The 14912-nt window shown below is 48.2% G+C and overlaps 1 protein-coding gene across 1 annotated transcript in view; it reads right to left on the bottom strand.

The window, feature by feature from the left end:
• Positions 1 to 14912, bottom strand: part of LOC135829558 (uncharacterized) — a 77185-nt gene that overhangs the window by 14777 nt on the left and 47496 nt on the right. Inside the window, exons 7-13 of the mRNA XM_065341953.1 lie at positions 12427 to 12735; positions 9367 to 10467; positions 8748 to 8925; positions 8370 to 8418; positions 4262 to 4338; positions 1358 to 1441; positions 521 to 584 (exon numbers count right to left, since the gene is read on the bottom strand). Coding sequence (XP_065198025.1) covers positions 521 to 584; positions 1358 to 1441; positions 4262 to 4338; positions 8370 to 8418; positions 8748 to 8925; positions 9367 to 10467; positions 12427 to 12735 — 1862 coding nt within the window. The remainder of the gene's footprint in view (positions 1 to 520; positions 585 to 1357; positions 1442 to 4261; positions 4339 to 8369; positions 8419 to 8747; positions 8926 to 9366; positions 10468 to 12426; positions 12736 to 14912) is intronic.

Genomic DNA, 14912 nt, shown 5'->3' with positions numbered 1-14912 from the left:
AGAGACCACATGAAGAGACAACATGAAGAGACCACATGAAAAGACCACATGAAGAGACCACATGAAGAGACAACATGAAGAGACCACATGAAGAGACCACATGAAGAGACAACATGAAAAGACCACATGAAAAGACCACATGAAGAGACCACATGAAGAGACAACATGAAAGGCGTCAGATGCCGCTTCTTTACGGATGCAGAGGAAAATTCAGATCCACCAATTACAGTATACGGGAAAAGGTGAACACCTACTTTCTGCATCAATGTTGCCCTGTTTTCCACACCTCGTGTTCCCAACTCACTGTGGTGTACAGCACAGTTGAAGCAATCCTCTTCAAGTCAGGACTTGATCATGATACATATACCTGTCATTGCACAATCATGGTCTGAGAACTCACTCACTGGGCCGGCCTGACTCATTATGTTCGAAATGGTGCAGTACATTTCACTGAACTATACCAAGGACTGATTCAACTGTTCTATACTTCATTGTTGAGTAATGCATGAGTAGAACTTACAGTGGTGAACCGGGTAGGACAACACCACAGCGGCTTCCATGAGCAGCATGATGCTCAGCATGCCCTGATACATTCAACAGTAAAGAACAGAAAGCAGCATACAAAAACTATCCATGTCTCGGTGCAGACAAATTTGATTATAGGAATGGGTATAAATTGTAAACTGATTTCATAAAAGGTAAGCATAAAACACATACCCAACTTGTCATGTATTCACTATCCACAGAGACAATGACTCTTTTTTTCGTACAGAATCTCCTGCAAACTGAAGTTCTCTTTGAGACCTGAGCAAGCTCATAGATCAAATGTGCCACTAGATTCAAAAAGGCGGCTTATGTCATTTTTGAGCATTGTGAGTGACCTATACCCTGGCATTGCTGTATCCCAGGAGAGCACTTTGTAAAAACACCTAGGTCTAAAATTGTTATGTTTCACAGAGTTATAGATGTTTTAAAAAGTGAGTTATACATGTACATCACTTTATGCGGAAACACACAACTTTAAAATGCCATTTTTCTCAGTACTGCGTGAAACGACATAAGCGTGGATGTTCCCAAGTTGTACATTGTACTGTTGAGATACCCAATTCAAATAAATCAATACAATAAGTAAGTAAAGTAAATTATCGTGTCCGTTCCCGAAGGGAGCTCACGACGGCCGCTAACACCCGCTAACAATCAATACAATACAAAACAACAAAAATAGAAAAAACCTCTTTTTCCGATCTAGAGGCTCAAGTTGTGTTGCAAGATAGTTTGAAATGGACATTTGCACACAAGTAAACTAACACTAGCATACACGGAGCACACATGGTGTATTGAGAACATTCAACTTTACCAGCATCAGCTTGGCAAGCGGCAGTGGACTGACTGGCTTGATCAGAGTGTGACTGGCTGGCGGAAGGAACGCTCTCTGCCGAGTCTGATTGAACATTAGAGAAAGTGAATTAAGAAACTATCCATGTCTCTGTGCAGAAATATTCGATTATAGGAATGTGTATCAAATCCTAAAGGTAGGCATAACAGACATACCCAACCAGTCATGTGTTCATTATCCACAGAGAGAAATATTCTCTTTTTTCGTGTAGAATCCCATGCAAACCGAAGTTCTCTTTGAGACCTGAGCAAGCCCATAGATCAAATTGTGTTGCAAGATAGTGTGAAGTAGACATTTGCACACAAGTAACTAGAAGTAGCATACAAGGAGCACACATGGTGTATTGAGCACATTCAACTTTAAATAAGCGACGAGGAGATAATAGCTTTCCCTGATGAGTGTGTCATGAAAAATGATTAGGAAATTTTGCATTTTGATTCATCATATTATTATTTTTTTTTGTTTCGTAACGTCCGCCTTACTAATACTATTCTTGACTTGTTTTATCGGCTGAACGCGTCCTTATCGACATCAAGTTTTTAAGTTGTGCATTCGCCTCATAATGCATGCTGCCAGAACACTCTGGTTGACTTTGCTATGAATGAAGCCACAGTTTTCACATCTGACATTAACGAGATTGCTTCAATACTTCTACACCTAGGTACCTTACAATAACGAGATTGCTTCAACACTTCTGCACCTAGATACCTGACAATAACGAGATTTCTACACCTAGGTACCTGGCGTGGTATTTGCATTCACGGTGCTTGCAATGCTTTTCTTTTCTCCAGCATATTTCAAGACAAGATGATACAGTTTGTTTTACATCACCAGGCATACACATAATTATGGGATAGGTGTGCAATGAGATTGGTGATCTGTCTACTCATGATTAGTCACAGACTGTTAATCCACACACTTGTGATAAGTCACGCACTATTGCCTCATCCACTCAACATAAGCCAAGCACTTTCGAAGCCCGGACGTTAAAAAAAATAATTTCTGGACAGGCAAGCGCAGCGAGTTAGGCAAGAAAATATTTCTCGGGCAATATATTTCGGTTGCAACTATGGCATCTGATGACTTTTTTATCGTTGTTTCTTTTCCTGGCTTCCTCAATCAGGTTTGAATCTCATCAGTATCCATGCCCTTCCAACCTTCATTTCTATGCACATAAATATTGCTTTTCAAACTTTTCCTATGATGTGATTTGCCTGCTTACATGATGCCATACAATCACCATTGGGGACATGCACCTGGTTTTTACCCTCACTGTGCTTCGGCGCGAGGATTTTTTCTGCCTGGCGCGGTCCATGAAAATTAATCTGACCGTCCCCCATGTTTCAAGAAGCAGTGCTGTTCTGCATTGTGACCCATCCTTGCAATCCTCGTGCATACTGTCTTCTTTCTATTTAAACAATTCTGTTCTCAGTCAGTATTTCTAGACTTCTCTCGTCATCCGGTTCACATCTATCTGCGGTCAACTGTCCTTCAATTAGTGTGCTGTTCCTATTTATGAATATGTCTGTCTCTAAAACAGAGAGGTTCCAGGCTGTCCAAGAGAGTGCTCAATACCGAGAGGCAGAGCCGGTTCAGACAATAAAAGGACAAAGATAGTATTTTAACTCTGAGTTTCACGCACTAAGCGATCATCAGAAAACAGTTACTATTGCCTGTATGTCTGTCTATATGTAATATCTATTATTAATAGACTTATGCCTCTCCATATTCACCCTATCATCCCTACAGCTCAACAAACGAGTCACGGTGGTCATACATGTACATGTACGCAGAGCTAACGTAAGTCGTTGTTACTTCACTACCGACTGGCATTGTCTTGAATGAATCGGAGAGCGATGACTGTGTTCTTGACAGAATCTTGTTCAAGTTTGTTAGGACAGATCGTGGACACGTACTGGTGCCTGTGGCGCGGGACGCGACGACCTTGGAGAACACGCTCGAGCCAATCACCTTGGAGAACACACTCGAGCCAATCACCTTGGAGAGCACGCTCGAGCCAATCACCTTGGAGAACACGCTCGAGCCGATCACCTTGGAGAGCACGCTCGAGCCAATCACCTTGGAGAACACGCTCGAGCCAATCACCTTGGAGAACACGCTCGAGCCAATCACCTTGGAGAGCACGCTTGTGATTTACGTGAGCCAATCATCGTCCGTTTCGATGAGAAGATTTGACCAATCTGTAAGCATCATTCTCGGGAGTCGGTTAATAGACAGCAATCTAAGCGATTGTGCCCTCCCATATTTTCTTTTCAGGCAGCGCACCGGAGCTGTTGTGTGCCCTAGAAAAGTTCTACGCCAACGTCCATAATCAGAATATTTCTGAGTACAAACGAAATTCCTTGCCTGCCACTCGATCCGCAATCCATGGACATGCCGAGCGTAAAAAACATTGTTTGCTCGCTGGCTGATGACTTGTCACCACCTGGTCACATGCCGATTTAATTTGTACTCAGAAAAGTCCTGTGTGCGGAAGTTAGCGTAGAAATTTTCTACGGCACTCGCCATCTCCGGGGCGCTGACTGAAGAGAAATTAAGCTCAGCACCGAGTACTGCTCTCTTTACAGTACGTATCGAAAAGTGGTGAATATAAGCGGTGAATATCTAGCAATATCCACCACTTATGTAGATGGCCAATTGCATGAGGGTGAGTATGGAATGAAGTATAAGCCAGTGTATGTAGAGCAAGAAGGTATGTATTTTTGTATGTTTTCGTGTATGTATATAGCATACAGACACACTAAGACAACAATGGTAACAGCACTCAAATTGAAGGGCAGTTGAGTGCAGATAGATGAGAACAGGATAAAGAGAGCAGTATTATGTTAAACGGAAAAAACGCACCTGTTTGTTCAGAGAGCTCCGCTTCATTCTCCTCGTACAGGTTTGCAATGCGTTCGTCCGTTGACCACATGCCATGGCTGTAGATACACACGCACACGCACACACACACACACACGCACACGCACACGCACACACACACACACACACACACACACACACACACACACACCTGGTCCTGGTCCTGGTAAACACTGCCATTATGGTCACGTTTTCCCACTACGGGGCCGACAATATAGAACGACGAGCGGGACCATGTTCGAGAGAGCCATCTCCAGCAGCTATGGATCTGGCTTATCATCGGAAACGATTCCTCTCACGGCTTCCGCTAGAACTGGTCCATCACTCTCTACAACAGAGCGAGCATTCCATGAGCCAACGCTCAGCACACACACACACACACACACATACACACACACACACACACACACACACACACACAAATACACTCACACACACACACACACACACACACACACACACACACACACACATACATACAAACTCACGAACACATTCAAAACGAACAAACATGGAACAATTCTAACCATTTGATGACATAATTCGATACTTGCACACACACATGTAGATGCCCACATTACTGGCCGCACTCCTGCACACATTCCTGCTCATACTCTTGCCTACGCCCAAACTCCTGCCCACACTCCTGTCTGCACACTTTGCCCACGTTGCCCTTGCCCACACTCCCGGCCCACTCTCCCTGCCCACACTTCTCTGCCCACACTCCCCCACCCACACTCCCCCTGCCCACACTCCCTGCCCACACTCGCTGCCCACACTACTCTGCCCACACTCCACCTGCCCACACTCCCTGCCCACACTCCCTGCCCACCCTTCTCTGCCCACATTTCTCTGCCCATACTCCTCTGTCCACACTCCCCTGTCCACACTTCCCTGCCCACACTCCCTACCCACACTCCCCTGCCCACACTCCCCTGCCCACACTTCTCTGCCCACACTCCCCTGCCCACACTCCCCTGCCCACACTCCCCTGCTCACACTCCCCTGCCCACACTCCCCTGCGCACACTCCCCTGCCCACACTCCCCTGCCCACACTCCCCTGCTCACACTCCCCTGCCCACACTCCCCTGCCCACACTCCCCTGCGCACACTCCCCTGCCCACACTCCCCTGCCCACACTCCCCTGCCCACACTCCCCTGCCAACACTCCCCTGCCCACACTTCTCTGCCCACACTCCCCTGCCCACACTCCCCTGCCCACACTCCCTGCCCACTCTTCTCTACCCACACTCCCCTGCCCACACTCCCCTGCCCACACTCCCCTGCCCACACTCCCCTGCCCACACTCCCCTGCCCACACTCCCCTGTCCACACTCCCCTGGCCACACTCCCCTGCCCAAACTCCCCTGCCCATACTCCCCTGCCCACACTCCCCTGCCCACACTCCCCTGCCCACACTCCCCTGCCCACACTCCCCTGCCCACACTCCCCTGCCCACACTCCCCTGCCCACACTCCCCTGCCCACACTCCCCTGGCCACACTCCCCTGCCCAAACTCCCCTGCCCATACTCCCCTGCCCACACTCCCCTGCCCACACTCCCCTGCCCACACTCCCCTGCCCACACTCCCCTGCCCACACTCCCCTACCCACACTCCCCTGCCCACACTCCCCTGCCCACACTCCCCTGCCCACACTCCCCTGCCCACACTCCCCTGCCCACACTCCCCTGCCCACACTCCCTTGCCCACACTCCCCTGCCCACACTCCCCTGCCCAAACTCCCCTGCCCACACTCCCCTGCCCACACTCCCCTGCCCACACTCCCCTGCCCACACTCCCCTGCCCACACTTCTCTACCATGGCTCCAGGTTCACGGATATGTGTTTACTGGCTGACATTATGCCATCTGTGGTTAGTGCACCCACACAGTCACTGGCCACAGTGTGAGCGGACCTAGCTTCCCCAGGAGACCCCCTTTCAGAAGAACAGTGTACACTCTGCCCACACTCCCCTGCCAACACTTCTCTGCACATTCAGACCCATGCCCACACTCCTAACCACCCTCACACTCCTCCCCTCACTTCTCTGCTGGCATTCTTGATGACACTCCTGGCCTCACTCCTGCCGGCACTCCATCACACACTCCCTCCCGCGCTGCTAAGTCCTGCCCGCCCTTCTCAGTCCTGCCTGCCCTCCTCAGTCCTGCCCGCCCTCCTCAGTCCTGCCCGCTCTCCTCAGTCCTGCCCGCCCTCCTCAGTCCTGCCCGCCCTCCTCAGTTCTGCCCGCCCTCCTCCTCAGTCCTGTCTGCACTACTGCACAACTGCCTAGAGTACTGTAGGCAGTTGTGTAGGCAGTACTGCCTACACAACTGCCTACACAACTGCCTTCAGTCCTCAGTGCTGCCTGCACTACTTCCCGAACAACTGCCGACAATTCTAACCACACTACCGTCTACACTACTGCCCACACTACTGCCTACACTACTGCCTACACTACTGCCTACACTACTGCCTACACTACTGCCTACACTACTGCCTACACTACTGCCTACACTACTGCCTACACTACTGCCTACACTACTGCCTACACTACTGCCCACACTACTGCCTACACTACTGCCTACACTACTGCCTACACTACTGCCTGCACTACTGCCTACACTACTGCCTGCACTACTGCCTACACTACTACCCACAATACTGCCCACATTACTGCCTACACTACTGCCTACACTACTGCCTACACTACTGCCTACACTACTGCCTTCAGTCCTCAGTGCTGCCTGCACTACTTCCCGAACAACTGCTGACAATTCTAACCACACTACCGCCTACACTACTGCCCACACTACTGCCTACACTACTGCCTACACTACTGCCTACACTACTGCCTACACTACTGCCTACACTACTGCCTACACTACTGCCCACACTTCTGCCCACACTACTGCCTACACTACTGCCTACACTACTGCCTACACTACTGCATACACTACTTCCCGAACAACTGCCAACAATTCTACCCACACTTCCGCCTACACTACTGCCTACACAACTGCCTACACTTCTGCCTACACGCCTACACTACTGCCTTCAATTCTGCCCGCAGGTCTCTTCACACACTTTACCTGACACCAGGCTTTAGGCATGCACTCACCACAATTTCCTGCTGAATTGATAATTTTCAAAACATGTCATTAAGCGAGCAGTGTAAGGAAATTATTGCCACTGCCTACTGACCAGTAATTTGGCCGAGTGGTGTGGACTTTCCTGCCAATCGCAAGGTTCTGAGTTCAAGACCAGTGCTGACACCAGTGAGCGTGTACTCTGCTAACAAATGCTGTGATGCAAGCGTGAACCACTTTACATGCAGTTAATTGCTCTGACAACCACTGTCAACTGGCTACTCACTACACTGTATTCGGAGTGAGGGTAACAAAGATGCAGCTAACAAGGTTTGCACCTTGTCAGGCATTCCTTGTGATACTTACTAAGTCACCCTCGCTGTCACGTGCTACATCTGCCACCCTGGTATCTCAGGCATGGTGGTGGCCTTGTAGAAGCGAAACTTCCTAAACTGGTTGTGTTTCTCAACACAATTTCATAGCCAGTTTTGTTGCGCAACTGCGATCCTTACTTTCTTCTGATTATGTACTTCAAATAGGGAAGGGTATTTTAAAAAGGATCTGTGAACTACACAGCTCAATAAGACCTTTCTGGTTTCTAGGGATGACACCGCCACATGAAGAGACCACATGAAAAGGCTACATGAAAGGCGTCAGATGCCGCTTCTTTACGGATGGAGAGAAAAATTCAGATCCACCAATTTCAGTATATGGGCAAAGGTGAAAACCCACTTTCTGCATCAACGTTGCCCTGTTTTCCACACCTCGTGTTCCCAACTCACTGTGGTGTACAGCACAGTTGAAGCAATTCTCTTCAAGTCAGGACTTGATCATGACACATATACCTGTCATTGCACAATCATGGTCTGAGAACTCACTCACTGGGCCGGCCTGACTCATTATGTTCGAAATGGTGAAGTACATTTCACTGAACGTTCCCTAGGACTGATTCATATACTCCATTCTATACTTCATTGTTGAGCAATGCATGCGTAGAACTTACAGTGGTGAAGTGGATAGGAAAATACCACAGCTTCCATGCTCAGCATGGCCTGATACATTCAACAGGAAAGAACAGAAAACATAATTTAAAAAACTATCCATGTCTCTGTGCAGAAATATTCGATTATAGGAATGTGTATCAAATCCTAAAGGTAGGCATAACACACATACGCAACCAGTCATGTGTTCATTATCCACAGAGAAAAATATTCTTTTTTTCGTATAGTATCCCATGCAAACAGAAGTTCTCTTTGAGACCTGAGCAAGCCCACAGATCAAGTTGTGTTGCAAGATAGTGTGAAGTAGACATTTGCACACAAGTAAACTAGCAGTAGCATACAGGGAGCACACATGGTGTATTGAGAACATTCAACTTTACCAGCATCATCTTGGCGAGCAGCAGTGGACTGACTGGCTTGATCAGAGTGTGACTGGCTGCTCGAAGGAACGCTCTCTGCCGAGTCTGATTGAACAGCGGAGGAAGTAGCTCCGACGGAGACCGGCTGGACGGCTTGCACCCGACGCTTCCGGAATATGTCCGGGAAATCGGCGGCCAGCTGCAGTGCGGAGAGTAACAAATATACAAGCAACAAACATGGCTCTGATATCAACATCAGCTAGTGTCAATATCATCCACACCACTGAGAGTGAAATCAATGAGAGGTACACGGCCGAGAATACATTGTGCATTGGGTAATGGTAGGTGACAGATGTTTTGTTGAGTTAAATGATAGAACAACTTGCATACATCAACAGAGAGACATAGGCAGAGAGGGGGAGGGGGGAGAAGTAGAGAGAGACTGAGAGAGAGAGGCAGAGAGAGAGACTGAGAGAGAGAGAGAGAGAGAGAGAGAGAGAGAGAGAGAGAGGGAGAGAGAAAGAGAGAGAGAGAGAGAGAGAGAGAGAGAGAGAGAGAGAGAGAGGCAGAGAGAAAGACTGAGGGAGACTGAGAGAGAGACTGAGAGAGAGGGGCATGCGCAACAGGCCATCACACTCACCAGTTCTTCATGCTGCCGTAGCACCTTGCAGATCCTTGCAAAGCGCTGGGCGTTCGGTGATTTCACTAGCAGCTGGTGAAGCTTGGTTGAGGTGTGATGGTAGTCGGTAACTGCCCAGCTGTGGACCAATGCTGCTGCAGCGTGTAGATGATTACTGTGCCCACATGATGAAGATGATGATGTAAGGCCCAGGCAGGTGGCCAGTGCAGGCAGGTCGGACTCACCAAGGCTTCCTCGGACGGACTCGAAGGACTGTGCAGAGAGCAGTGAAGCATGGTTGACCGGCCATTCGAGAAGAAGCGGGGCACGATCAACGTAACGGTGGCTAGTGGAGAGAATACCCTGTGTTGCTACGGACGATCGTACTTCCACTGCATCGTACACAGCGAAACCAAACTTGGTGCTTGGCTCGTGGAGGTGCTGACGAATGGAAGCGGAGCTGAGGATGCTCGTGGAGTAATTAGTGCCCGGGCTGTACTGTGCTGCTAGCCTATCAAACACCTTGCGCAACAGAGCCAGCAGACAATAGCCATCTAGCGTATCTTCAACAGGCGCATGGACAACAGCGACAGCTTGGCGCAGGCTGTCCGTGACGGAGATGCAACCACGGGCTGTGGAATGGACTGGAGCCACCACCACCAGATTCTTCCAGAGCTCAGCAGGAATGCCGTGAAGCTCGTGGAAATAGGCGTACAGCTCTGTCTGCAGCCTGATAACAAGAGCAGTGGAGAAGCAGTGCTGAGTCGTGAAAGAGACTCCTGCGCACGCCGACCGAGATGATGAATCTTTCTTGGCCAGTGAGCCGAGGCAGTTGTCAGCGGTCGGAAGACGGCTGGGTGCCAGGATCCTTTCTTTCTCCTGCAGCAACACACCTAGCTGTACTACCATCTGCAGCAGCAGAGGGCCCTGACCTTCTGCTCCCTCGCAGCGGTTAAGCTTGGCCAGGACTTCCTGGACCTTTGCAACACCATCTTTGAAGTGAAGCATATCTTCATCGTCCAGCCCAGGTGGTGCGAAAATGAGACCAATGACCGTGGAGAGCAACCAGTTGGGTCGGTTAACAATGATGTCGTCCAGCTCAGGTGATGAGAAAGAAACAATCTAGAAACAAAAACACGATATGCAAACCCATACACACAGCAACACACATAGTTGTTTGCCGACGCACGATATATGCCCAAACATGGATGCACACACATTCCACACGCATGCGCAGACAGGATATTAAAAAAGGCCAAATACCTCCAAAATAATACAAAACAAAGCAAGTCAACCAGCCAATCCTCGACGCGTCATGACAGCACACTTCCCCTGACCCCACATTTAGTGGCAATGAGAAACTGTTAAATGAACCATCCTAAGTTTTAAAGAAATGGATGTAAGGGAAACGGGTACAGATGCCCTGGCTTGAGTTGCGCGGAAATCAATGTATTTTCCTCTCATGGACACAAATACAACCCTTTGGTGCCAGCCAAAGCAAGACTATGCAGCACATCCTCATAGAAACTCACTGTTGAAGATCAACCCATCAAAGATGCAAAGCACAATGCACCCGTTGTCAATAATAAAGCCAGCAATCTGTAGGTGATGTCCCCTGTCAAGCCCCAGCTAGCCATATTGTGCACAGCAACACACTAAACCTGTCCCACAATTTTCACTTCACATTGAAGTTTCCAGCAGCCTTACACCTACTAGTATCGGTGTATAGCTGGTCTACCCGTGCATAATATATATTATTACTCCCTTAGTATTGACTCCCATAGATTTTTCCTATACCTAAGCAGTCAAATATTCCTGCATGTTTCACTCCTTAGGGCTGTTGCTTATATTTGACTTCTTTTTAGCGATTGAACACATGCTTTGGTTAGTGGTGATAAATCTAATATTGACTTCATACTTGGTCAGTATCGGAAATAAAAAATCGTAAAAGACCTCGGCTTCGCCTCGGGCTTTTCCTCGGCTTTTATTTCCTATATTGACCTCGTGCTCAGTCAATATTAGATACCTAAACAACAGCTAGTGGCAGGATGGGCATCGTAATGTTCTAGATAAAGAAGGAACAATACCACATTTCGGAAACCTCTGTGCGGAGATCTACATAATTCCTCTGCGTCATTAAAATGTTCGCTTCCCAGAGCAATTTTTCAAATTTTCTTTTGTCTACTCGAAGGGTAAAGAAATCAGCTACTTGTAGAAATTGATGCAGAGCATTTTCGATAGACCAAGCTTTAGTTTGTGGCCTCCCGCTTCGCTGCAGTTGCAGCTAAGGTCGACATCTTCGTCAGGGTTTGAGGCAGACCCTTTCAGCAATCAACAATACGCTGAACACGACGCGCATTCAAATTCAGGTCATGAAGCTCCGTTTCAAGCGATCCATGCCTCCATGTGGTATGTGATGTTTGCCAACTAGCATTTTTCAAGTACACTGTAACGACCTTCCAGTGGGTTAGGGTAAGCAGTTCCGCACCTTCTTTCCTTGGCAAGCCCTTTGCTGATTTTGTTGGTGTTTTCAGGCCTGCTACCTTCACAGCTATATGCGCCACATGTGGCGCATTTTATGATTTGAGAACACGTGGTTCTTGCCATTGTCAACTTCAGTATTTCGAATTCAGGAGAGATACAAGGATTCTTATACCCGAGCTTGCAGTCTTGATAAATGCCTACACGAACGATGTAGGATGGCACAAACTCCAAAAACGATACGCGCGCTGGGGCGGAATATTTCGGAGCGCGATGAATTTTTTTGGTGCGGAAGAGAGCTCAGACAAAGTCCGAGACCACCACGGCTCCAATGATAAGTAATTATCGCGCAGGAAGGGTCGCACTAATGTTCAAAACAGAGAAAACAGCGATTCCGACAGTCTGACTAAGACCAGCAAGTCACACATATTGCGATGTGCGAAGCTACAATTTTAATGACGCGGAGGAAGTAACATACATGACATAGATGATATAGATGTTTTAGATGGTGTGCGTGGCCTCCACATACATACTAATGTCTTATTATCATACATGTACATGACACATACATCTTTATTGAAATTAGGGACTTGTACATACGAGGCCATAGGCATTGAGGATCCTGCGATATCGACGGATTTGTTCGATGTGGATGCTGTTCTCATCGTCAACGTCATCGTAATCATCATCGTCATCATCATCGTCGTCGTCGTCGTCGTCGCCGTCGTCGTCGTCGTCGTCGTCGTCGTCGTCGTCGTCATCGAAATCGGCATCATACTCTACAGCGCTAGCCGCACAAAGCTGTCGACAGAACTCCAGATTTGTTGAGAATGGCTCTCGGATGTTTTGATGAAGTTGTGCCAGTACTTCCTCTGCCTGGCCGAGCACTTTGGGTTGCTTGCGAGATTTCTGAACATCAACATCAACAACACAGTCGTTTAAATTCTCTCTCTCGCTCTCTCTCTCTCTCTCTCTCTCTCTCTCTCTCTCTCTCTCTCTCTCTCTCTCTCTCTCTCTCTCTCTCTCTCTCTCTCTCTCTCTCTCTCTCTCTCTCTCTCTCTCTCTCTCTCTCTCTCTCTCTCTCTCGGTCTCTCTCTCTCGGTCTTTCTCTCTGTCTCTGTCTCTGTTTCTCTCTCTCTCTATCTCTCTCTCTCTCTCTCTATCTCTCTCTCTCAACACAAACATGATGAACGCCCGAAACGGTCAGAGCTTACCTGAAAGTAGAGTGGAATAATGTTTTTTATTGAAACACCGAGTTTCATGCGGGCACGATCATCAGGTAAAAGTTTTATTCCATGAATTGAACAATACAATTAATACTAAAACAACAGTACAGTAAAGTATGGGTAAAACGACCTCTGCTGTTAGCAGCCCCCTGCTTTTAACCACCATTTTTCCATGCGCCTACAATTCCACAAAGAACTTGCTGAGGGAACAGCGGACACCTGCGTTTCACGACCGGCGACCGAATTTTAGCGTACCAAGTGCCATATCTGACCTGCATATACAGAGACCACAAGTGGCTGTCCTCACTGTCAAGCTTGCTGGCAACAGGCTAGAAAACAATGAAGTGTGATCAGAAGCAAGTACATGCAGTCATTGGCATGACCATGGCATGACCATGGCGGCTGCGCTGCATGCACTCGAACGAGGTGTGAAAACTCGTAGGTGCTTTGCCTTCTGAATGAAAGTGTTCTATGTACAAAAACCTGTCAATTTGTGTGTATAGAAGTATGTACACGATCCGGGATGCCGCAAATGTACGGGACCTTATTCTAAAGACCATCTGGCTTTAATGATTGCTCTTGCTTGAGATGGAACCTGAACGCTAATCCCTCAAAAACAGAATATACCACCGTCGTCCGATTCCCGATAGGAACCAAGAAACATGGCGCACTGTCCGCAAACTAGGCTCCCTCGTGGGTGATGCCGGAGATGCTACTCGGAGGCGACAACTGGCCGCCACCGCATTCAGCTCACTCCTCAAGATCTGGAACCAGAGATGCCAGATCAGGGAAGGTCTTCGGCTGAGGCTATACAACGCCTACGTCATCCCTGTTCTTACCTACAACTGCGGCACTTGGGGTCTACTGATGTCGGAGCTTGCGCGAATGGATTTGTTCCCCAGGACCCAGCTAAGGAGCATCATCGACATGCGATATCCAAAATAAAATCAGGAATGACACTCTTTACAAGTGCTGCGGAGCTGCCCCCATCAGCGAGATGATCACAAGCCAGCGCTACAGTCTCGCTGGCCATATCTTTCGTGTGGCCCCAATTGCTCCTCATCAGCTGGCAGTGGATAGAATATATCTTCGCTTGGCCAACGAAAATGGCACTGAACGTTTCAGGCGTCGACCTCAGACAATTTTGGCAACGGTCTTGCAGACGGAATTGTCATCATGGCATGGACTTACCCTCCACCAGCCGCTAGAAGCTGACGCAGTCCGCACAATGGCAGCGGACCAACAGGCATGGCTTGGAGCCCGCCCCACCTAACAGGACTGATTATCGTGATTCACATGATTACGCCAGACATATAATAATGTATATTCCATTTTATACCTTCGATTAAGTTTTTCATCAGTCCGATTGGTGTTGTTGCTAACGGCTTTTGTTTACGTCACTCCTGTCATTTAATTTTTTTTGCAAAGTATTCATGATGTGACCATGGAGAAAAGCAATCTGCAGCGTTATTTGCTTCAGTTAGATGAGGAGCTCCTGAAGGTGGCTGCGCCCATTCTGTGGCAACATCTGGATGCCTCACCGGACTCCTTACAGGTGGTGAAGTGTCGCTTCAAAAAGAACACCTCTTGGCGTGAACTCAGAAACCCTTGCATGGACAGTTTGTCCAGCAAACAGACCAACTGACCAAGGAGAACAGCTGCAGCTGGCTGACAAATGCTGGTCTCAAGAAGACCACGGAGAGCCTGATCATTGCAGCACAAGACCAGACCTTGGCAACTAACCTGCTCAAGGCCCAAATCTTCTATAAGGGCAGAAGCCCCTTGTGTCGAATGTGTGGGCAGGCAGGCAGGCGAGTCGGTTGCCCATATCCTATGCGAGTGTTCAAAGCTCACTGCATG

The sequence above is a fragment of the Sycon ciliatum genome, chromosome 13 (assembly GCF_964019385.1).
Source record: "Sycon ciliatum chromosome 13, ocSycCili1.1, whole genome shotgun sequence".
NCBI lineage: Eukaryota > Metazoa > Porifera > Calcarea > Leucosolenida > Sycettidae > Sycon > Sycon ciliatum.
This window is presented reverse-complemented; position numbering and strand designations above follow the sequence as displayed.